The sequence below is a fragment of the Camelus dromedarius genome, chromosome 8, assembly GCF_036321535.1.
Source record: "Camelus dromedarius isolate mCamDro1 chromosome 8, mCamDro1.pat, whole genome shotgun sequence".
Taxonomy (NCBI): domain Eukaryota; kingdom Metazoa; phylum Chordata; class Mammalia; order Artiodactyla; family Camelidae; genus Camelus; species Camelus dromedarius.
The window spans coordinates 19,389,814-19,414,630 of record NC_087443.1 but is presented as its reverse complement, the minus strand read 5'-3'; the positions used below and the strand labels follow the sequence as shown (position 1 = coordinate 19,414,630).

Sequence of the window (24,817 nt, the reverse complement as noted above, 5' to 3'; positions counted from 1 at the left end):
AAACTGACAATTCCAATCAGATGCAGGCAGAGAAAATGCTCCCTGGCCTTGCCACATTCACGCAGGAATGAGAACCTGGCCCAGGCTGTGGGGCCCGGGGCTGATTCTGCAATAATGATCCGTCAGAAGCAACTCAGACCCAGGGCCAGACTGCTAGCAACACTGTACAGCACAACCAGTGGAGCTGCCCCAGGAACATGTCCTTCAGTTGCCATGCCTTGTCAATAGAACCCTAAGAATATGCCTGAGAGGTTGATTTATTTTCAAAGGAGAATTTCTAGCATTCCAAGGATGCCCAAAATGCCTGCGCAGGAAAACACGGCACACCTAGCTGCCGTTATATGAGATGCCTCACGGCCTCCTCATCTCTGCGCATCTGTGTGCCCTGTGCGGGCCCCGACCTCCCTCCCCCAACACACACATCCACACACCTGTGGACCCTTCAGACCTCCGCCCGAGTAGCATCTCTGGAAGCAGCAGCCCTCACTGGCCAGCGGGTTAGGCGTCCTGTCCACCAGGTGCCTCCCCAGGAGCACACCTGACGTCTCTACCAGAACGCTGGCACCTACTCAAGTGTTAGCATCTTCTGAAATCCGTATCTGTCTCCCCCGTTAGACAAGGAGCCACTTCAGATCAGAGATGGTCTTAGCCCTTTTCATATCTTTAGATACTTACATAATGCCAGCTTCACCAGATGCTTGATAAATGCTGAAGGAAGAAATGAAGGAGGCTCAGAATTGGGCCAGGGATATGGCAGACACCAGCGACAGAGAAGCATGGCTTAAAAATGGTCAAAGTGGGTCACTCAGAAATAGGTTCAAGAAACACTCTGTTTCATCTTCTTTACAGCCTACCTCCTTCTGCGCTTCCCAACCCTTCCACACGGTGACTTCAGAGCACGTCTCCGAGCCACAGCCACTGCATAAGCATGGCTGGGGTCAACTGCAAGGAATGAGGCATGGCAAAAGGCGACTGCAAAGTCAGAGCAATTTTTAATTTAGAAATTTCTAAGGAGAGAAAAAGAGGAGAGGAGGGTAAGCGCATTACAATGAATGACAAAAATTTTGTAAGTTATTTTCAAAGCCTGACTTCTGTTTCAAGGGTTTCCCAGCGGATTCACTTTTCAGGGAGACTGTCTTTGCACACAAGCTGATGGGAAGAAATCGAGAGTCCTGAGTTTGGGTCCAAGCTTCCAGAGGACCAGGTGGGAAAGGCTGGGCAAGAGATTCAAGTTTTTATGAAAGAATTCATCTTCTAGCAGGGGAAAGAAGACGTTTAACTGGCCCGAAACTGTACTGACATGACTAGAAAGGAAATAATGTTTCTGGTGTTCCCTCTTTCATCCTTTTCTTTAATCCATACATGTTAATAGTCACAGCTGCAACCAAATAAAAGGAAGTGAGTGCGTTACTCACTGGGAGGTTTTCTTACTCCTACAGTCCCTCACACTCTAGTGGCAGCCGCTAGAGAGGAACTCAGCAAGAAAGTTAAGATATCCACCGGGAAGGGAAAACCAGATGCAGGCAGAAAACTACATCACAGGTCTATAACTAGCAAGGGGAGGTCCGAACTTTAGAAACTTCAGTTAACATCACTGCATCTGTCTCCTCAACCACAAAATGAGCCAAAAAATAGGTTCCTACAGGACTCAATAAGATAATATATGTACTATACCCTTTGTAAATTTTTCTTTTTAATACTACATATGTGTTGGATACTATCTTGTAACTACTGGCAGGAGGTTACACAAAAAAGTAAAATTGAGAAACTGTAGTTAATTGCAGGTTAAATGTGAATACAAAGTAACAAACGTCAAAACCCCTAATGCAACCTTGGGCAGACAGCAGTTAAGTGCAGCCCCCAGGTCCAGGAGGCCGTCATGCTACTGCACCTGCACTAGCAGTCATCATCGCCCTAGAACACTCTGGACACCGCGCCCTACACACCTAGCACGGCAAGAAGTGTGGAAGTCAAGCCTTATAAAGTACAACAGAAGAATCTGGAACACTGACCTTAGAATAGAGAGAAATGGAAGGAACCAGAGCGTAACCTTCATCCACCCACGCTCAGCACCTGTCTGTGTGCTGGCTGTGAGGGCGGAAGAAAGTCCCCTGGGCAGATGTCTAGTGCCCCCTAGTGTATTCAGAGGAGAAATACATTTTTATTCTCTCCAATTATTGATACTGTCCTTACAGTCACATAGCTATTGTATCACTACATGGACTTTAATCATATCACTAATTTAATCATATTAATAAAAAACATATGAAAGGGAAGAAAAGCCTAACATCAACGGAACTAAGTTACAACAGCTAATGAGTTGACTGTGTCTGTTAATATCAGTCGTTAAAGTGCTTTCTGCCTTGGGAAGAGGTCACCTTTCCATAGATATCACTGGTTATGTAAGCTCTTCTCCTCACAGACCCTCTTACTGGCTTGATGGAATCCCTGCAGTAGATGTTGTGCCTGGTGGGATGTGAATAACAAGACTAGGTAATATTTGTTGCGTGTCTCACATTTGCCAAATCTCTTAGAGGTATTACCTTCTGTAATCCTCACATCACCCTTGACAGAAGAACTGCTGGGATCCTTGTTTCACAGGCGGGAGACGCACAGGATCTCAGAGCTGCTGGGTGAGACCCTGGCAGTCTGATTCCACGGCCTGTGATTTCTAATCCTACGCCACACATCACCTCCTTAAGTAACGCTGGCGAGCTCTGGACATGCTGTGTTTAGACAATAGATATACAGCCATATTATACAAACTCTAAGTAATAATAACAACTAACAGTTACTGATGCTCACTGTGTGCTGGGCACTGCTTTAAGTGTTTGTACGCATTAAATAATTTCATCCTTCCTGAGACAGATACCACTCTTAGTCTTTTTCACAGGGAAAGGAAGGTAGGCAGGGACAGGTGAAGCAGCCTGCCCAAGGTCACCAGCCTGCCCAAGGTCACCAGAGTGAAGCTTCAAACCCAGTCTGTGCTCCTAACTGCTGTATAATCTTGCCTCTGAAAAAAGTATTTTCAAACTTCCTAAAACCACCCCCTTTCTCATAGCACCAGCCAAAAGGTCCATAATCACCTCTTTAAAGGCTATCCAATGGAAACAACTGTCCAAGAGCAAATCAAATTCTGAGACTTCAGACCAAACTTGTCTTAAACAATGTCAGTACTAAAGTCTAAGGAGGGAAAAGATGGCCTCCATTTCTGTACATAACGGGACTCCTTCCCCACCTTGATGCTGCACAGGGTGAGTCAAAACTCACCCTTCCCTGGACACCTGCCAACTTTTCCAAGTAACAATAAAGTCGGCTTAATAGTTCTTTTGGCTACAGATAACCTGGGCTGAACAAACACCTAAGATACACTCATCAGACAAACCAATACACAAGCACCCCTAGGAGATACTGTAGGTTCAGTTCCAGACCACTGCAACAAAGCGGATGTTGTGATAAAGCTGGTCGTGTGAACTGCGTGGTTGCCCAGTGCATGTAAAAATTATGTTTACACAGCACTGTAGTCTATTAAGTATGCAACAGCATTATGTCTAGAAAAACAATGTACACACCTTAATTAAAAAATACTTTATTGCTAAAACAACGCTAATCATCATCTGAGCCTTCAGGGAGTCCTATCTCTTTGCCAAAGTAACATCAAAGATCACTGATCACAGATCACCATAACAAACATACTAATAATGAAAACGTCTGAAATGTTGTGAGAACTACCTGCATGTGACACAGAGACACGAGGTGAGCAAATGCTATTGGGAAAGTGGCACTGATGAGAGACTTGCTTGTGGCAGGGTTGCGACAAACCTTCAATTTGCAAAAAACTCCGTATCTGGGAAGCGAGATAAAGCAAAACGCAGTCAGAGGAGGTCTGCCGCTACTCAAATGCCTACACCAACCCACAAGAAAGGAAAATATAACTATTAGGGGGAGTTGTCAAAAATTAGTAGCCTGAGATCCTATATTAATAAAATGAACATGCCGTCTCCAAAACCTCAAGGAAGTCACATTATTTTGCTGCTTGAAATTCACAACTGACCCTACTGCTCTCTATTTATTTTTACGTTGCAAGGGCCACCAAGCCCGGAGCAGTTCAGATCTGCACTGATTGTGAGGGAAAAGTCACACACCATACAGTTACATTGTTCTTAATATAAGGTGAAATTTTAATCTCAGGACCATTCTCCACTTATTGCAATATCCATGAAAGAAATTCTACAACAGAAGCACAGTGAGTACAATTTGATTTTTAAAAATATATTCAAGGCACCAAGCTGGGTATTTAATATAGTTTGCATTTCTGTGGTGCAATAGGTTTTCTATTTCAGACAGCTAAGAATCCCTTACAGATTAGTCTAATTTGCTAAATTGAGATACTCGGGGTTTTACTTTTTTTATCTGCCTTTTTACGGTCTATCTGGGTGGACTTAATTGGCACATCTGAGCAGATGAAATACCCTCAGTTAGGAGTCCAGATCTCACAGAGTAAATTAAGACTGATGCAGACAATTATGCACTGGAGCTGAGGACGAGGGGCGTGTGCACAGCAAGGGGCAGAAATAGTCTTCATTTGTGTCTTAGCTTCGTCATTTAAAAGAAGTCAAGATGCTCTCTAAGAAAACTCCTTAAGGGAATTAACTTTTTCTTCTCTCTTTAAAATATAGATATCTAGGGAAAAAAAAGAAAAAAAGAAAAAGAATATATGTTTATTTCTTGAGAAAGAAATTAACTCCCAGAAACTGATGATATGAACAATCTTCAAATAATTAATTATATTTAGGTTTCCAGATCAAATCCAGATTGAACTTTAACTAAATTCAGATCTTTAGAGTTCAGATGATTTGGGTTACAAAAAAAAAGGTACAAGCAAGCAAGCTCTAATGTCATTTGCCTAAGTGTGACCTCAATCTGCGTCCAGTGCAAACACAGATCCAACTGGAGGATAAACATGGGACAATCTCAATGCAAAGGGAGCCGCTCTTGGCAAAAGGAAGAGAGAGAGGTTCCATGAGGACAGTAAAGTGCAAAGAGGCTCCAGGGGGCATGGCCTTTAGCAGCGTTTCCAGCAAGGAATGGGACCCACAGGAGCGTGGGGTCGGTCCCCATCAGGTGATGGGAGAGACCAGTCACCGAGGCGATGCTCTCCGCGCGTCCACTGCACCAGACCAAGCTGACAGAGCACACTCCCTCCTGCCCCGAACCGCCGACAGGCCCCTCCCCTTTTCCAGGCTTCTCCACTGACTGTCATCTCAGGCAAATTACTTCAGCTTCCTTGGGTTCCCATCTCCGAGGGGGTTGTGAGGACTAAACCAACAGGCCTGTATAAAGGGAAGCATGGCCCAGTGGCGGGCACTCAGTACCGTCAGGTCTCTGTTCTAACACAACATCCTCCCACCCGCAACAGACGCCACCCTTCCTCAGGGTCCACATTTCCAAACTCAAGAGACTTTTTTCAACATGTATCCTCCTTGGCTTGACCCCACTCGGCACCTGAAAATAGTGACAGCCTTGCCCTCCTAGAACTATGCATGTATACAGCCAAACCGTCCGAACAGGGATCCAGCCCGCCCTTGGCCACAGAAGCCACAGGGCTCAAGGGAGAGGATGATGAAGATAATCTTCTCCCAGATGATGAAGCTTAGAAGATATTCTGTAAGATTTACACAATGAATGGAGCCATCAGCCCTTCTTAAGTCAAAGTTATTCACGTTAAATAAAGTAAAAAATGGCCCACTGTAAATCAATACACTTCAATTTAAAAAAAAAAAAAAGAACAACCAGCATGTTAAAAAAAAAAAAGAATGGGGCAAAAGAAAAACCTTTAATGTCAAAATGTATTAACAACCAGTTCCACCAACAGGCATCATGACTACAGATCAGGTTACACCACATCATGAGGCAAATTCTATCCCCACCCACACCGGACTTGTCACACCGGACTTGTCAGGTTTTCCAGACTCCCTAGCAATCGCCCCAAATCTTCATCCAGCTGGCTTGGGCTGGGGTTTGGTTTCCAGTTCAGGGAGGTAGAGGCAGCTATGTCCTGATTCTTGGCACCACCTTGTGGCCATATCTAGATATTGCCCATTCCACCCAATTTCACAAATGAAAGGAAAGTGACATTTACACAACCCTGTCCTGGCTTCAAACCCCAGCTCTACCCCTTTAAACAGTGAGATCATGGGCAGGCTGATCAACCTGAAAGGGCCGAGACAGGGTGTTTGTACAGCCTACTATAAATGTAACAACTGAAAGATACATACACACAGCATCAAAGACTGGAATGAACTGTAGAAAAGTAACCAAAAAAAGAAGTGTAAGTAGTTTTTTTCATCTTAGTATTATCATAATTTCACTACTGAAAAACCAAGGAATCATCAAAAGTGAAAGATGGGGGGCAGGGTGTGGAAACCCTGCCTATTAGGAGGTACCACCTCAAATCAGTTTCAGGCTGGGACTCAAGAGTACCAGGTAATCTGAGCAGACTCAGTTCCTGAACTCTACTGTGTTTCACTGACTGGGGATGCGGTGGTGGTGATTGATTCCAGTACCAAGCTAACTCTGGGCTACAGATGAGCATTCCATCCTCAGACCCCAACACCCTTACCAACCACTCTTCCCAACCTCCTCACAGGTTTCCTAAATGGGAACACAGTGAGAGCCTATAACTCAGAATCACTGGGAGCTCGGTCAAAGCACAAGTGCAGTGCCCACCTCCTCCCACCCCAGGCCGAGCCCTGAAGATGCTCCCAGGTGATTCTGAAGCACACACCTTGCCAAGAACCAGATGATCCATTATACACAGCACGGAGCTGAATAAACTGACCCCAAGCTTCCTCCTCAGGTCCTCTCCTGTGTAAAAATGATTGTGCGGGATACATAAAAGAGGATTTTAGAGAAAATGATACACAAACTGAATTTGCCAAAAGCTATAGCCTCAGAAAGGAAAAGAATATATAAAACCAACCTACATATGTCAGGTAGTTCCCAAACTTGACAGTGCATCAGACTCATCTGGGAAAGCCTTCGTACATCACTGCCTGGGAGCCCCACGCAGACTTCTTGAATCAGCACCTCCGAGGGTAGGGCTTCCAGGTGATTCTGCACAATGAGCCCATGGGCTGGGAACCTTTGCTTTAGTCTACACTTGTCGCCAAGGAAATACAGGCTGTTAGGTTAGCAACTTAAACAGCAATGGCTGGCAAATGGAAACAGAAAGAAGAGCTTCAAGGTATGGGTTTAAGTCAACGTACAAACACTGACCCTCGCTGCGCCACCAGGAGACAACTTATTTGGAAATGCATCCTCTCCTTCAGGATGTCACCTGATCTAACGCCCCAAGTCTGACCCAAGCAGTGCTGACCCCTGCTGGGGAAAGAGGCAAGAGCTGGTGGCCTTTTTCTGTTTGCATTAGGTCTCAAGTTTGGCAAATAGCTGGCGTAAGTGCCACTGCGCCGCCCTGCGGTCCCCGTGCCATGGCAGACATCACCAGTGCGCTGTGGTGCTGCTTCCCAGGGAACCCAAACAGGCCTCAGCTCCCCTGAACAGCCTAGCAGCAGAATGATTTGCTTCTAAGAAGTGGCTCATCCATGATGGTGCGTTATCAGAGGTGTGAGTCAGCGAACACCACTGGGGAGACAGCCTCCAAACGCAACAGGACAGAAAAGGAAGCAGGATAAAAATGTGGGAAAGGCAAAATACACAGGCGGCGTAAAAGATGGTTAAAACTTCCAAGACTGCTCTGAGGTTTGGGGCTAAATCAGAGAAAGCAGGATCATATGTGCTATTACTCAGATCCAGAAAAGGTCAGGCTGCAGAAAAGGCTTGATAGGAAATTCCCACTGAGGATCAGCTAAAACCACGATGCCTAGTTAGGTCTACCCTAGAGCTAACGAGAGACCTCATACTCTCCAGCTGAGAGAATAAAACAGATGAGATGTCCAAGAGTCGCCCATTTCCACTTTCAAGAGTTCAAAACAGCATTACAATTAGCAGAGCTATACCCAATATATATTTAAGTTCAAAAGGTAACTAGCCTGGGTACACATTCCTAAATTCTAACCATAAGGAAAAACTCATTTTCTATGTTGTAAACTATATAGGGCTTTTTTCTGCTCATCCATCACCAAACCACTGCTAAGAAATCCTGAAGTGTTTTTTCTTTACTCAAGGGAATAGCATTATAGTTTCACTCTGTCTACAAAGATCAACAAGAAATAGAATATAGAATGATTGGCAGTTTTAAAATATTCTTCATACGCTTCTCAATCCTAAGCATTTTATTTTTTTAACACCCCCCAATCCATGGAATACCCAAGGAGACGCAGCATAAACACTTCAGTGTGGATATCTGCAGTTTAACAACTGTCTTATAACTGCAGCTATAAAATTTTAAGAGCTATTGTATTTTGGTGGCAATTAGACTTATTGATATTTTGGAAATTCATTTGAGACTCTACTCTAACTTGAGCAAAAAACTAGCTTATGACATGGCTTTGGCAATAACAGTTTTACAATTTTAACATTATTAAGAAAAACTTATTTCAGGAATTTAAACTAAGCCCGTATTTAAAATTCAATCAAAATAAATTGCTCTTGATCACAATACTGATATACTTAAAATATGTTTAATATTGACTCAACTTAATGGGAAGAATATTCGCTCCATTAATAATCAATATGTGGAGATTAACACTTTTATTAATTCTCTACAGTAGTTAAGAAAAAGACTGACACCATTCACTGTCCAAGAGTACTGAGCAGTATCCCTTGGACAACTTTATAGATGTTAAATGTGCAAAATAACATCACAGTTGCGATGAGAGATGACAAACATTAAGCCACTCTTCAACTCAGTCTCGCTGCACAAGGTACCACTACAATCTGAGTGTAACAGCTCTAGGGAACCGGATTTAGGATGCAGGCCCTCAAATGATTTGTGAAAAGAACTATGCTGCAGCTGCTTCTAAAAGGTCAGGGAATGTACGGAGCAGCCTGGATGTAATGCATCAGCACTTCTAAATAGCAGAAGACACCAGGTCAATCTCTACTCACGAAGGCCAGGGGAAAGCTACAAGAATTATAATAAACCAGGTCTCCTGACACTGAGAAACAACAAAAAACTGGCGAGGATTGGAGAAAAGCCATCCTGGAGCAAATATTTTAAAAGTTATCCATTAAGCAGATTCTCCCATCCCTCCGAGTTTCTCAGCGCTCTTAGTAAGCCAAAGTGTCTCGGTGGAGAAACCTACACGGACTGGTTTTCTTGGCTCATAGAAAACGTGTGGCCACACGCGATGCCGACTTCATGAACAAACGTGTTCGCCTTCCTTTTATCTCACACCCTATACTGATAAAGTCACGGAAGAAGGTCAAAGTTAGTCTCTAGCATTAAAAAAGACAGTGAGCAGGAAGGGTGCGTGGTGCCTACCAGGCCTGTTTCTGGCACGATATGGTTTATAATTCTGTAGAGAACTCCTTTTTCAAGACAAGGAAGGAGGGATTTAGGAAAGCAAGCTTATTCTTTCATACACGAGAGCTTCTATTTCAGCTCTTTTCTGAAGGAAGGTCTCCTAAAATTCCTCTCACCCAGCACACACTGCATTCGCCAACCTCCTCCCTCCCCTGACCGTGCAGCGAGGCCCCACCCGCTGTGTAAAGGCACACAGCTCATGCCCTGGTCCTCTGCCTGCCTCTTGCCCCAGCCCTGCCCCTCATCTTTTCTTCTTAGACTTGCCCCCAAATGTGAATGAAGACCCAGAAAGAGAAGCATTAGGGGTGAGCCCCATCGAGGGCTCAGGGGCTCTGATGGTTCCAGCAGGCTAGGGCTGCAGGGTCCCCAACCTGGGGATGAACGGGGACCAGAGCTCTCTATTCGTAAACCTACCACCGACAGTAAAGCAAGCAGTACTGTCCTTGCAGACTCACCTTAACCGCTGCTTATAATAATCTTCATCTCCATCATCTCGGCGTCTCACTACTTTCCGACCTCCTCCTCCTCCGCCTGCAGCGTCAGCTTCCTCCCCGGAACTCGGGAAAAAGTCATCATCGATCTCCTGCTCTGTGACTTTCTTTTGCCGTTTCCGGCGACTGAGCACCGGCCCGCGATCACAGTCGGTGCCCTCCCCCGACAGGTCGGCCTCCTCGCGCTCCTCCTCGGTGGGCAAGTACTCGGATTCTTCACCCTCAGAGTCTCCCTCTGCCCTCGGCCTCGCGTCAGACCCCAAGGGTTTCCTTCCCTTTAGCAACCCCACTTGCCCCTGCAGCTGACGAGCCCTCTTCTGGAGTTTCCTGATGTGCTTTTTCAAGCGCTTATCTGTTTTCGAGAGAACTTTGCTGCTCTTGTTGGGTTTTTCACTGAGTGTTGAGCTCAGCTCAGAAGTGACCAGGGCCGCAGCTTTTCTAGCTGCTCTTTTATTACGAGCTTGCTTCTTTCTTTCAAAGGACAGCTTTGCTTGATCTGCCAGATACTTCTCAAAGCCTGATGCTTCATTGAGCATTAGTTTCCTGGGCTTCTTCTCCTGCTTCTGAGGGATCTGGGTACCAAAAGGTGTCATCTGGCCAGTGCGGACGAGCTCCTCCCAGGCGGTCTCCTGAGCGGGCATGAGCATGCTGCCGAGGCAGGACGGCCCCGCGTCTGAAAGAGGGATGACAGTGCGTCGGGCACAAACACAAAACCTTCCATGAGAACAACAGATGCATGCACTTATTCAATACACAGATTAAAAAAAAAATACACTGATGTACTAAAGCGTATTATATATAAAGAACAGCATGAAATTTACTGTAGCATTCATGGCACATTTAATATACTCCTATTCAAAAAGGTAACTAACTTCTCAGGAACTTTTCCCAAGGCAATGCACTATAAATATACTCTCTGTGCATCCAAAGATAAATCTAGCCATATGCAACATATAGAGAGAAATTTTGCTGTTTCCTTAACAATTAAAGAGTAGCCCTTGAGGAAGCATTCTCCCAAGTTTCCGCATTATTGCTTATACACCAGCATTCAGATGGACTTAAATTCAAGAGACGGGGAGTGTCTGAAAACAGACATCAGAAGAATCAGCATGCCCGTAAAGGGGTAAAACATAAATGTTTGCTCTGCACTGTCCAACAGGATAGTCACCGTGTGGCTATTTAAATACAAGTTGAAAACTCATGTTCTCAGTTGCACTGGCCATATTTCAAGTGCTCAGTAGCCACACGTGGCTAAAGGCTACCACAATGGACAATACAGACAGACAGCATTTCTATTACTCCTAGAAGGTCTACTGGACCGCACCGTGTTAGATGCGTTAACATTCGTTAACCGAAGGAATGAACTGAAATTGGAAGTGATGCCCTAACAATATAAAGCCACCCAGAAATCATCCCTCTTTCATTAGTTGAAATTAATCTCTGGCAAAATCACTTTACCCAAAGCCAAAAATACCCAAAGAAGTAAGGATTCACAGGAAGGAAGCCATATTTTTAAATCTACATTTCTTACAGACCAGTAATACCACAGTGAGTTTTTCATTAAATGTGCAGTAACGAAAGACATATATCAGAAAGTGTACAAATCCTAAGTGTCCAACTCAATGAATTTTCAGAAGAAAAAAAAACACACCTGTACACCAGCATCCAGATCAAGCAGCATAAATTACTAGGACCCCCAGATATGCCCTTCATGGCACCTCCCGGACTTCTACACCACAAAATAGCGACTGATCTATTAACACTGTGGACAAGTTGCACCTGGCTTTGAACTTGATGGAAATGGAAATGTTTGTACTCGTGCCTGGCTTTTGTTCAACACTATGCTTGTGAGATTCACACCTGTTGAACATGGCTGCAGTCTGTTAATCCTCATTGCTGTCAGCATTCTGTTACATAACTCTACTACAATTTTTCCATTCCATTGTTAATGGACATTTGGGTAGTTTCCAGGTTTTGACTAATAGGAAAAACACAGCTATGAGTATCCTGGTACACATCCTTTGGCAACATTATGTATATAATTCTTCGGATACATTAAGCTTTAGTAGATGCTACCCAACAGATTTCCAAAAGTGGTCCTATCAGTTTTAAGTTCCATCAACAGCGTTTGAGAGTTTCAACTGGTCCACATTCTTGCTGTTCCATTTTAGCATATTTGGTAGGTATGTTGTAGCACCACTTTGTAGCTGTAATCTGCATTTCCCTAATGACTAATGAACTAGGGAGACTTTTCATAGATTTATTAATCTTTTGGATAGCCTCTTTTGAAGAAAATGTTCAAGTCTTTTGCCCATTTTTCTCATATGCAGTCTGCCTTAAAAAGAAAAAACTTCAAGGAGTTCTTCATACATTCTGGATTCAAGTCCTTTGATACAGATTCTGCGAACATCTTCTCCCACTCTGCGGCTGCCTTTTCACTCTCTTAGTGCTATCTTTTGATGAACAGAAAGTTTTAGTTGTAACATAGTTTGTTCATCGAACTTCTTCCTTTACAGTGGGCATTTCTGTGCTTTGCTAAATCTTTGCCCCCGGATCATGAAAGTGTTTTCCTATGTTATATTCTAACAGCTTTGTTTTATGTTGAGATCTACAATCCATTTGGAATTTATTTTTGTACAGGAGTCTGAGGTGTTGGCTGGAGCCCCAGTGAAGAGACATAATGGGAACCAGGATTCAGGAAAGGGGCAAGGCAGGGGTCTCCGGATTTGTAAGATACTAGAACCCAAGTGGCCACAGAAGTCACAGGGAATGGATGAGATTATCTGGGGAAGGGCAGTAGAAGCAGAAGAGGGCTCAGCAAGAAATCCTGAGAATAATCAACATTTACGATAAGCCCAGAAAAGCTGGTCAAAATTAACTACACAGAAATGGTCAGAGGGCTGAAAGGGAAGCCAGGAGAGAGACAAGGATCCTGGAAGGCACGGAAGGACCAGCTCCTACAGACAGGCCACGTGGAACTTCTGGATTTGGGGAAGTAACAATCAATCCTGGGCCAAGTTTTCCCAAATAAGCAACAGGAACTGAAAGACAGCAGGTAGTTTTAGGTAGCCAGACAGGAACAAAGTTTTTTACCAATGAGAAATGTGGTATTTCAGCAGCAAAAAATATTGGTCATACGCCCAGTGAATTCTGAGACTGAACTTTAATTTACAGTACATTTTCCATCACCTCAATTAATTCTTCACAATTCTTTTGTCTTACTGAATAGACTTCTGGAGCTAGCAGAAAGTATTTGCTTGAAGGGCTTAAATGCTAAGAAGTCTTAATCTGTATTTCAGGTAGTAAATAACTGAGCAGCTACACACAATTTCTAAACACACATACACACACACCGACTACAAAGATTTCACTTTCATGATTTTCCCAAAAGGTTTTCCAAAAGACAGCCATCCAGGACAGTGATATAAACAAAATCATGGCCCTGGAATATAACCTGGATTAAGACACCTTTTCTTAACAGAACTGACGCGTGGAAAGCCTACGAAATATGTCCCAAAAAGGTATGTGAAAGCAACTCTATGAATGGATGGTGACAAATGATGCTGGGTCTACAAAATATAATTTAATCAAAATGCTAGTTATCTTTATGAAATTAATTATACAAGAATATTAAGATTCCTAGTTTTTTAAACATCATACTAAATGTGCACCAGCAGCCTCTACTGGACTGAGTTAAAAATTCACTTTCATTCTCTAAAACCCATTAAGACTTAAAAGAGGTTTGGTTCTACAACTGTAGAGAATAAAATTTTCCCATTTCTGTTTTGACACTAAGTAAAAAAATGTATTTTTCCCACATCCAGGCCGGGACTGAAGAGAGACCCTCCAGTGGTTAGAGGCATTGGGCCTCAATGCAGGAACAGAGACACTATTCCCAGTCCCCTCACCTGCCTCCTCCTCCTCCAGACTGGCATGCTCTATTTCAACTCTGACCTCTGCTCCTCCAAGGATGGCCTGGAGACGTTTCTGTTTTGCTGTGATCTTCTTTAGTTGTTGTTCCTGAAATGGTAAATACTGAATACAGCAAACAGCAACGAAGTGATTTATTGTGGAATACAAAAGACAGCGTTACAAAATTTTTTAAACTTTCATCAAGAGCAAAATGAAAATAAAATGGAACTTCCATACGTTACCATTACTACAAAGAACGTAATTTGAGTGATGTCCACTTTTATTCTAACAGAAGTAAGCCTCAAAGCATGTCCTGTGGGTGGGCACCCCCCACCCCACCCCCTGTCCTGACTGGGTGGCTCAGCTCTCCACACGCCTGAGCACCTCAGTTCAGGTGCAGTGACTCCCCACTGACCTCGGAGGTGGAACCGCTCCCCTTGGCTTCCCCGTGACACACTGCGTGAATCACTACATTGCTCTGTTTGACCTTAGCAGCCAATGGGCTATGAGGTCAACAGGCTGCAGGGATAAGAAACATAAACACAAATACTCGAGAAGTTGAAAAAGTCGGTCCCCTCTGATAACCTACCATATTCATGACTGTCCTTTACAGTATTCTGCACAACACAGAATTTTAACAGGAAAATATATTCTGATACACCCTTCTACCCTGTCCTCCCCAGGCCCCTCTGTCCTGTCTCCCTCTGCATCACCAGAGCTCGGCCATCCCTAGGGCCTGCCCGGTTAATCAGGCCCGTGGTAGCTGGTTCTTCTTCCCAAGGTCAAGGCCGTTTAAACAAACACCAGATCTGAGTGGGGGGCAAAGGGACATCCTGAGTATAAACGCCATATTGTATGACTTGCAATTTGTTTTCTCCTGCAGTTTTTCTCTCAGCAAAATCTCACTGAAACAGCCTCCCTCTTTAAATAGTCTATCTCTAAACATCAAAGGGCTGCTGAAGGAAGCAAGGAACGCGTAACTGCGTTAGACTAGTACCCAGAGCGCCTCTCTGCTCCCCGACACCCCGGCCCACCAGAAGCCCACTCTTCACGCGCTCCCACAGAGGCCAGACAGCCCCGCCTCTGCTTTGGTGACACCCCAGCTGCCTCCAGCCGCTGGGAGCTCTGTTGCTGTGGGGTTACGTGAGAGAGATGGCGTGGTGATGACGATGAACGGGTGAGTGGAAAGAAAAGGAGGGACTGGGGCTGACCACCCCCCGACCCCGCCAGCAGAGCCCAAGGAAGGGCTGTGAGGACCGTCCTCACTGCAGTGAAGCAGCTGCCAGCACAGGGCGAGCTGTCAGTCCTTTGGGATGGCAGCAGTAAAATGGCCCAAACTAGTCCTTTCTCTCCACTGCGATGCATTCGCAGGAAGTGTACATAAATTCTAAAAGACATTTCAAACCTCATAAACACGATGTCCTAAGGAACAGGCAGTGCCTACCCTTAAGTCCTACAACCCGAACTGCTGACCAGGTCCGTGGGGCTGGGGCAGGCCGGTCTCGGGGGACAGTAAGCAGGGGTGCGTGAGGGGCAAGGGCTGTGTCGGCAGGAAGGGCGGTGCAGACAGTCAGTGCGAGCAGGTGCCAAGCAGAAAAAAGAGAAAGTTCCTGCACCACGAGGAGACTGAGCGAGAGGCCAGCACGCCCAGCAGGGACCCGCCCTGGATGCAAGAAAGCGGTGACACAAGACTATGAAAGCACACAGGAGAGAAGGCACGCAAAGCCAAAAAAGGGAAGTCTTTCTCAATTACACACATATGTGTACACATGCATGTGTATTTTTAAAAACCCTCTTTAAACAGAGGATGTTAAAGGGAAACAGCTGAAAAATTAAACTTACAAAAGGAACTCAAAATTTTCTATTATAAATTTGCTTCGTGTCTTTCAAGTACTTTTCAGAATACGCATTTCCTAAACATTCAATGAGCCCGAATAATGACTTTTTCAAAAATGCAAGAGTTCATGTGTTACTTGGAGTCACCTTGTTATACTTCTGTCGTTTCACGGAATCCAGTTTCCTGCTGATGTCTTTGTTGGTGGCAGCTTGAGGGCTAAGTTGTTCAATAATTTTATCGATTTGCCTTAGGGATGTCGTACATGACCTGAAAAATAAGACAAAATGTCTATTTTCCACTTGTAACTTTTTTTTTAAATGGAGGTCCTGGGGATTGAACCCAGGACATTGTGTATGCTAAGCACATGCTCTACCACTGAGCTATTCCCACCCACCCGTAATATTTTTTACAGTATAAAATGAAGAAAGAAATGCTAAAAACACGTCCCTTTTACCTCTTATAAACTAAAAGACCAAAGAAAGTAAAAGATCAAAGAATATATATTGTTTTTGGCCACCAATAGAACTTGAAGGGTTGTTAGAAGTCTAAGCTGACTGTTAAGTATTTTACTTTATCTGGCTAATTTTAATCAGCCCATTTCCACTTGCAGGCTGATTCATTCATTCTACAAGCATTTTAAGTGTGTACTTTATTCAAGAGACTGCAAAAACAACATGCAATAACTTGTCCTTTGAGATGAAAAAATGCATATATTTTTTTTTAGGACTTTATTTTTGAGAGCAGTTTTAGGTTCACAGCAAAATTCAGAGGAAGGCACAGAGATTTCCCTTAGATTCCTTACCCCAAATATGCACAGCCTGCCCAGTTGTCAACAACCCATACATGGGTTTTTAAAGCCCATTATGGAAGTCTTCCAAAGTTTGGAAAAGTACTGAAAACACTTCAACATTTTCTTACATAAGTCAGGCATCTGTGACCACCTTTTCCTTTTGCATGACTAGAAGACTTACTTGCTATAGTATTACACTCCGTAGTATGAAGAAAAAAAGTCAATTTATAATACATTGCTCCTAAAACTGATACCACAGAACTGCAACTCTCAATTTGGAAAACACAAATTCAATCTTGACCCTTGTGTAATTTTCTGTTTGTATCCTTTGTGGATTTCAGGAAAAAAAGATGTGATCAAAGCAAGTTTCTGGTGGTCTCAGCACCACGTGTCACCACCTGCCTAGTGTTCACCTGCCCTGTGACTCTGCAGCACCCTGCTCTATCTGCTTGGCAAGCAGTGGACACGTTTCCAAGGTCAAATGTAAAAGGAGTGTTCATTACAAGGAACAGAGGTCCTCACACCTGAAGGTCAGACTACAACTATCTGAGAACACTTGCTACTCAAGAGGCCCAAAGAACACGCAAGAAAACTGTTAGCAGAAAACACGTCCTTTAAGTGCTAACAGCCACCTGCACCACAGCGTCCCCCACTGGTAGCCAACAGCTCCATGCTCCTCCCTCCTCTCCCCTCCCCCAGCCACTCCCACCTGAGACCACATCATCCCTTCATCCAGTCCTCCCCCTCTCTTTCCTGCTTGCCTGACACTGCCAGAACACTAGCCAAGGGAGAGCAGCCTGGCAATGGAGAGTGAGCTCAATCCTCTGACCCCTCTTCTAGCCCAGGTCCAGGGTCCCCCTTCCCCACCAATGTGTTATGCTCAACATGGCCCCAATTTGTTTCTCCCTTAAAACGCAAATGCAGTCTCCACGGGACTTCACCCTTTCTTACGGAGTCAAAAGTAGGACACAAGAAAGGAAACGCAGGGAGTTGTTTCTCACCATTTCTAGAAACGCAAACCTGAAGGGGTACCAGAAGACTGGCACTCAGTTTAGGGACAGGAAACTGGAAAGACACTATAGGACAGAGGGAAATGTGAGGGGGCAGGTGTGTTCCTGGTACCTTGAGTAGGACACATCAGAACTTTAGGAACACTTCTCCTGAGAACCATTTTGGGCTCAAGCTTGTGAGATCTGGGGCCCTTTGAAGAGCACTCCTCTCCAGGACATACACAGGCTGCCGGGAACTGAACTGAGACGCTAACTACTGTGTACAATGCTCCTGAGGGTCAGGGCTGGGGTTCAAACACAAGGTCAAGGACCCTCTTTATTGATTCCATCCTCCGACTAAGAGGTTCTATAAATCTCCCAAATGTCTGCACTATCACAACTACTGTCTGAATTTCCCCATCATATGTAAATACAAACTCTGCAGTCAGAGAGAAGGTGGTGCACACTCACGTGAGGTCGTCCAGGACTGACCAATACTCCTTCTCGGCGTCCGCAAGCTGGGCCGCGCGGCCGGCCTCATGGATGGCGCTGCCCACCTGCTGAAGCACACCTTGCTCCAGCACGTCCTGGTCGTAGACATCCACCCCCAACCCCTGCAGTTCCAGGGCCTGGGCACTGGGCTCCACTGCCTGGATCTGATGTCTGTCGATGTGCAGCAGGCCTGGCCCTCGCCTCGGAACTTCGGACAGACGCCCCTCGGCAGAAGTGGATGGCCCACTGGCAGAGGAACAAGAAGGGAGGCTCTCCCCCAGCTCCGCATCGCCATCATTCTCCCGCTTGACTGTCACGCCTTCACTCTCACAGACATACTGACTCTGCACACCAGCTTGATCCTGAGTTTGACTTGAGTGGGGGATTCTCTCATTCGACATCCTCTACACACCACCTAAAAGGAAAAAAAAATTTTCAAGATGCCCTTTGGGTATACAGAATGGATATTTATATAGTTTTTTAAATGCTTCAAAGCAGACCGATTTCTCAAAAGATCAAGAAATTATTCTCCAATTACATACGCTCAAGCTTCCAAGTATTATTTTTCTTAAAAGGGCAAAACCTGTATCTTCTTGAGTTCTTGACAATAAATAAGAAAAATTAAGAACAACAACAGAAAAAAAAAATCAGAAGAAGAAATGCAGTATCATTAACAAAGGACACTGCGGGAGCCAGCTAAGAAAGCTGGCAGCCAGAAGCCAAAAGTGATGCCCGCAGAATCGTCTCCATCCAAATCAACTGAAGTCATTTCATGCTGCTTTCTAACCTAGCCTCTTCACTGCATTACAGCACAAATGACCTACATTTAGCAGCACGATCAATGGTAACATACAGATTTAGTGATAGAAGGAAAGAGATTCTGTACAAATCTAACACTAGAAACTTTTGGGGGAATATTTACTCCAACAAATAGAAACTCTGAATTGGAGATAATAAATAGCACCACTCAAATCAGATTCTGAGGAAGATTCATTAAAGCATTCTCAAAAATAACTCCATTTCAATGCATGATAAAATCTCTCGCCATCAAGCTGACAAAAACATAGAGACTGACAATATCCAGTGTAGGCAAGAAAGATCCACCTTCATACAATGCTGGTAGGAGTGTAAATTAGTAAAATTCTTTTGGAAGGCAACTTCGCAGTATCTATCAAGATTTAAAATGCACATCACTGGGTATTTATTCCAGAGAAATACTCACCTAGACACAAGGATATTTATTGTAACATGGTTTTTAAACAGTTTTAAAAAGGCAGTAAGTATTTTCAGTGGTACTGATACAAAAGCCAAGAAAAATGTAAAAGTATGAAGGCATTTATATTGAAAAAAAATGTGTATCCACATCTGTGTATCTGGAATGCATTCAAAATGATCTAGAGATACATATTAAATCTGCAACAATTCGGAGAGTGAAGCAGAAGGAACAGGGAAGAATGGAAAGGAACTTTCACATCTTCCTCCCAATAATCAGAAACTCCTTGAATGAAAATGTGTTTGCTATCTTGCCTGTATAACTCCATCTAATACATTTAAATATATTACAAGAAAAGAAAAAACCAGTGACAGCCTTTCTTTCTACTTAACTATGAATAAACTAGTTTCTCTCAGCACTAAAACTTTTATCTCTATGAAGTGACCCCAAGTTCCTCTAATAAGCCCCACTCATTCCTCATTAAATGAAATGATCCCAGGGGCCAAGTGCTGGGATACAAAGATGCCAGAACACAGTGTCATCCTGCCCCGATGAAGAAGTAGGTCAGTAATAACCCAGCAGGGCAGGTCGGCAGGAGAGGCACAGACAGGAAGCCAGGTGAACACAGAGAAAAGGGACAGCACATTGGGAAAGGGGTTCAAAGAACATAGATGAACTAAAGCTTTGAACATGTGACCCAGGACCTGAAACACAGGTGTTCAACACATGCGGAAAGGAATTAAGGTTCAGAGAGGAGTCTAACATAACAAGTCTGGTCTGGACAACTGAGTCACCGGTGATTTCAGTCACAAAAATATGAATCAGAAGGAAGCAGATGGGAAAGCGGGAGAGGGGCTGGTGGAGAGCTGCCAGGAACGTGTCCTGCGTGCAGTCAGAAATGCAAATCTGGGCTCTAGAGACAATCTGGACAAGATGTGGGTGTCTCGGCAGAGTAAACAGCCTCAGGGATCCCAGGGCTATCACGGATACCAGAGATCCTTTCAGAGGCTAAGAAAAGGCTCACATTGAGCGGGTTAAAAGTGTGCAGCAGAGTAAGAAAGTTCCTCCATTTGGGGCCCTTCTGATTATTTTCAGGAGAAAGGATCAGCCTGGTGCTGTAGCATTAGCTAGTCTCCACCTGCAAGAGAGAGAGCAGGATTCTGGCTCACAGCCTTCATACGAGCTGGAATTTAACAATTCTGTTTCATTCTTCTTATTTGTCTGTATACAAGAATGTCTTTCTCAGTTACCAAAAAAAAAAAAAAAGATATTAAATCAATCAAAAATATTAAGTAATAATATTGTAGTATAATGGCAAGGTTAAAATAATCATGTTCAGAGAAAACCTCTAACGATAGAAAACGAGTAACAGGGAATGGTTAGAAGTGAAAAAATAATATGGCAACTTCACACAGAAACTAGAAAGTAGATGGAAATGAGGTCACTCATCATTTCAGTAAAAGAAGTTTTAGTTGGTGGGGGAGGACATCGCTCAAGTGGTAAGGTGCATGCTTAGCATGCACAAGGTCCTGGGTTCAAACCCCAGTACTGCCTCTAAACATAAATAAATAAATAAACTTAATCACCCCCCCAAAAAAAAATTAGTAAGAAGTTTTAGTTGAGCAATGGGGATAAAAGCTGGACTGTAGTGAATTAAGAAGAGAGTAGGTGAGGACACGGAGGCCACAAATGGGTAGCCTATCCCCTGAAGGAGCTTGGCTATGGAAGGGAAATAGCTGGGATAATAATGTCACCGTAGGCTTGGGGAGGCAAATTAGGTCAAGAAAACTACAGGATACAATCAATAGCTGACAGGGAACGGGCAGGTAACCTACTCAGAAAGTTGTACAAGAGAGCAGCAGGGAAAGATCAGGTACAGACGTAAACAGAAGGCACAGCACATCTTTCTCTGACTCCAGCAGAAGGATGGCTTCTGATGTACCTAAATTTGTAAGTTCAGAGAAGAGAAGCTGGAGTGGACCGTAGAGAAAATATCCCGTAAGGTAGGAAGTTCAGGTATTTCCTGAGTCAGGGGACAAAGATGGGATGAGGGCTGGAGAAGAAGAATAATCTGGAAAAAATAACCTGTAGGAGAGAAAAGGTGATGGGGAGCACTGGTGAGAGGTGTGGAGGGTCTACCTGAGGCTGGCCCCCTAAAACCATGGATTGCCAACAATCCCCAAGGCTGTACAATCTCCTCCTTCAGTAATGCGCAGTCCTGGGGAAATGACACCGATGGGGGTCTTCAGAGCAGAAGCAGTAGAAGGACAAAATGGTGTGGGGCATGGAGGTGTTGGGTGAAGATGCTGAGGAGGAGAAGAGTTCAAGTAACTGACTTTGGGGTCCAAGCTGGGTAGCTTAAAAAAAAAAGACAGAAGGGACTGGAAGAGGGAGAGAAGGAGGGATTAAGGAAAGGAAGGAAAGAAGGGAGGGAGGGAGGAAGCCAAAAAGCCACTTGGGAAATGACTGTGGAACAAGGGGCAAGTCTCCTGGGGAAAGGAGTTGAAAACCAGGAGGTTCAAAAGTGAAATAAATTATCCATTCAATAAATATTTACTAAGAATCAGTTACACCAAACAATGTACTACATTAACTAGTCTCTGTCCCCATAGAGCTTAGGCACATATTTTAGGATATGTAAATATGTGTATTTATATACAAACTATACACACACAAATGTAACTGTGGTCACTGCTGTAAGAGGAAGTGCAGGACTCTTTATGACAAAGTAACAAAGGAACTTAATTGACATTGTGGAAGTAGGAGGTGTGAGGTCAGGGAGGCCTCTCTGATAAAGTGGTATCTGAGCCAGTATCTGAAGGATGAACTGGAGTTAACAGGCCAAAAGTGAACATTTTGCAAAGAAATAGCATGTTTAATTTCTAAGGCTGGTAAGAGCTGATGAGTTTGGGAAAATGGAAGAAGGCTGGAGCATAAATGAGGAATTTTTACTTTATTTCACATGAATAATAAGAGTTAAAGGAGCTGATAATGACTCCACTTATTGTGTAAATTCTACAGAATATCTTCTAACACTCTGCAAGGCTTCATCATCTGAGAAAACAATATCTTCATTGTCCTCCTTGAAGCACAGAGGCTTCTGTGGGATGAGCGGGATTCTGGTTTGGAGGTCTGGTTGTATACATGTATTGTTGGGGAGGAGAAGGGGTGTTAAGTGAAGACAGAGGGGTAGGCACAGGCCAGATCACACAGGGCCTGGGAAAGCATGAACTTGGATTTTTCTCCAAGTGTAACGGAGTGACTGAAGAGTTTTTAAAAGGATGACAATGGCATGAACCAACTTATATTTGTAAAAGTCCATTTGGGCTGCTGTATGGACAACGGATTGGAGGAAACGGTGCAACATGGACATGCTGGGAGGACATACTGGTGAAAAGTGACAGCAGCTTGGAACAGGATGACAGCAGTGAAGACGGATGCTACGTGGGAAATCCTTCTGTTACAGCAATTTTATGCGGACTGCTCAATCCTCCTCCACATGCACCCACCTGATTATATCAATGTCTGAAGTGCCTGAGTCGTATTTACCCCGATTCTGTCTTTCAAATGACAACTCCAGTGTTTTAATCGAGATCAAGCAGGGCCCAGCTGACCCTGCGCGCGGGGCCGGACAGAAAGCAGAGAAGTTGATGCTCAGTCGCTGGATCGCCGGCCCACGGCGGAGCCAGAGGATGGGCCCCCAGGGCCCCCCAGGTGAGCGCGCAGCATCGTCACTTCCGGCCGCAGGTGCGCCGGCACGCAAGGCGCGCGCCAGGCCAGCGGGCCGGCTCCCGGCCACCCGGGCGGACGGCTTCCTCCCGGCTGCCAGGAGTCGGGGCGGGGCCGCGGCCTCCTGGGGAGCCCGGGCGGGCCCCAGACACCTCCCGCCCGACGTTCAACCCGGCCGCCAGAACACTCACCCAGGGCCGCGCGGCCACCCGTACGGAAACGTAGACGCAGCCGCCGCCGTCAGCTGCCGTGGAACCCGGTCTGGGACCGGCCACAGCGCGTGCGCCGTCTGCCCGCCGTAAGCACCGCCCCCAAAAATGACCCGGCGGGCTTGCGCGGCTGGGGCCTAGGACGCATGCGCCGGCTGCGGTTTATTTTGAACCGCGGGCCAGGCCACGTGGTTTGAAGCAGAGGATGAAGCGCCTCCTTATCTGCTTGAGTCACGGCTGCGAATGTTGTCTCGGCTCCTGACCTGTGGCTTGTGGCCAGCGCTTCACTCATACCTCTAGAAAGGCGGTTATAAGAATTACAAAGCATGTTTCCAGAAAAAGAGAGGTACGTGTACAAGTGTGCTGTACTAAATCAAGTGCTTGCAATTAACAGGGAACCCTAAAGAGAAAGTAACCTTGGGGAAGGGAGCTGGCTTGAGCGCCTCACATTTCAGTAGCCGCTCACGGTTGATGCTGTGGCCTTTCCTGGTCATCTGGCACGACTGTTAGCCTGTCAGAGATAGGGAGAGGGCCATTTACCCCGGTTCCCTTCTCCGCTTCACACACACACACCTGTGCGGGGTGCTGTGTGTGCATAGTGGGCGTACGTGAATGTCTTGATTGTGTTAGTGAGTCAGTCATTTAATATTTGTCTTCAGACCAAAGTGGTAAGGAGCTGAGATTTTGACCTTGGAGCATTTGAAGAACCAAAAATGTCCACACACACACAGGTTCAGAACAGAGGAAGGAAACTGAGCTTCCCCTGAAGAAGGAGCAGCCCAGGATGGGTGTGCCAAACAGCAGCCTCTAAGCTCAGGGATTGCTGCTCTGGGAGAGGGTGGATTTTCCAGGGGCCAGAGCAAGAAAGCCCTCTGGGAGTGGCAGTTACTGTGGGAAGGATCTTTGGGGCCTGGGTAAGGACATGTCTTCCTCATTTTGAAGCCTGAATTTGGACAATAGGAAAAGGGGGTTGGGAAGTGTACTTGTACTTGGTAATGCTCAGTCATACCACTGTATCTCTCCTGTTAGCAGGGCCCATCTACTTAAGCCTGGAGCCATCTCACATAAAAATGTAACTTGTTTTTAAAAAGGAATGAAGAATTCTAGTGATCTCTTGCGTAAAATATTGAAAATAGTAATGCATTGTTAAGATACTAGTTTTCATGCTTGAAAATGAAAACAGTTTCTCCCGGATATATGGTGGTTCCCCACTGTTTTGAGAAGGAGGCCATGGTAGAGATGTGACCAAAAAGTAAAGACTGTTCCTCAGCTCCACTTCATACTCCCCCCTCCAGAGCACGAGGACTGTCAAGCACTTCAGATAAAGAGGTGCTCTCAATTCATCGACCCATTGGGGACCACAGATCTCAGAGCCATCAGCTGTTCTAAGGTGGTTCCAAGTGATGGAGCTTTAAAAATATGCCCCCTGTAGTCTGGCATGAGCCCCTACCCGCAACCGCCCTCATTTCTATGAGGGCTGTGTTTAGGGACTCACAGATTCCTCAAGATGTTTTTTAAGACTTCCTGCTCTTAGCTGGCAAACTGTTAATCAGTTTGTGGCAGCATAAATAAAATTAGAGGGTTTAATTAAAACTAATGAACGAGTGAGTGGAGACCAGCCTGGCCATTTTACTCTCTGAGCCTCAGAGCAGTAAATAATGAAAATGT

At 44.9% G+C, this 24,817-nt stretch overlaps 1 protein-coding gene across 2 annotated transcripts in view; it reads right to left on the bottom strand.

Annotated features, from left to right (window-relative positions):
* The window catches only part of ERCC6 (ERCC excision repair 6, chromatin remodeling factor), a 70,179-nt gene extending 46,947 nt beyond the window's left edge, over positions 1–23,232 (bottom strand). For both annotated transcript variants that reach the window (XM_031460970.2, XM_064487940.1), the window contains exons 1-5: positions 23,132–23,232; positions 17,978–18,413; positions 15,874–15,994; positions 13,887–13,998; positions 9,943–10,651 (exon numbers count right to left, since the gene is read on the bottom strand). In XM_031460970.2, the coding sequence (XP_031316830.1) occupies positions 9,943–10,651; positions 13,887–13,998; positions 15,874–15,994; positions 17,978–18,399 (1,364 nt within the window). In that variant the 5' untranslated portion in view covers positions 18,400–18,413; positions 23,132–23,232. The remainder of the gene's footprint in view (positions 1–9,942; positions 10,652–13,886; positions 13,999–15,873; positions 15,995–17,977; positions 18,414–23,131) is intronic.
* Between the last annotated feature and the right edge of the window lie 1,585 nt (positions 23,233–24,817).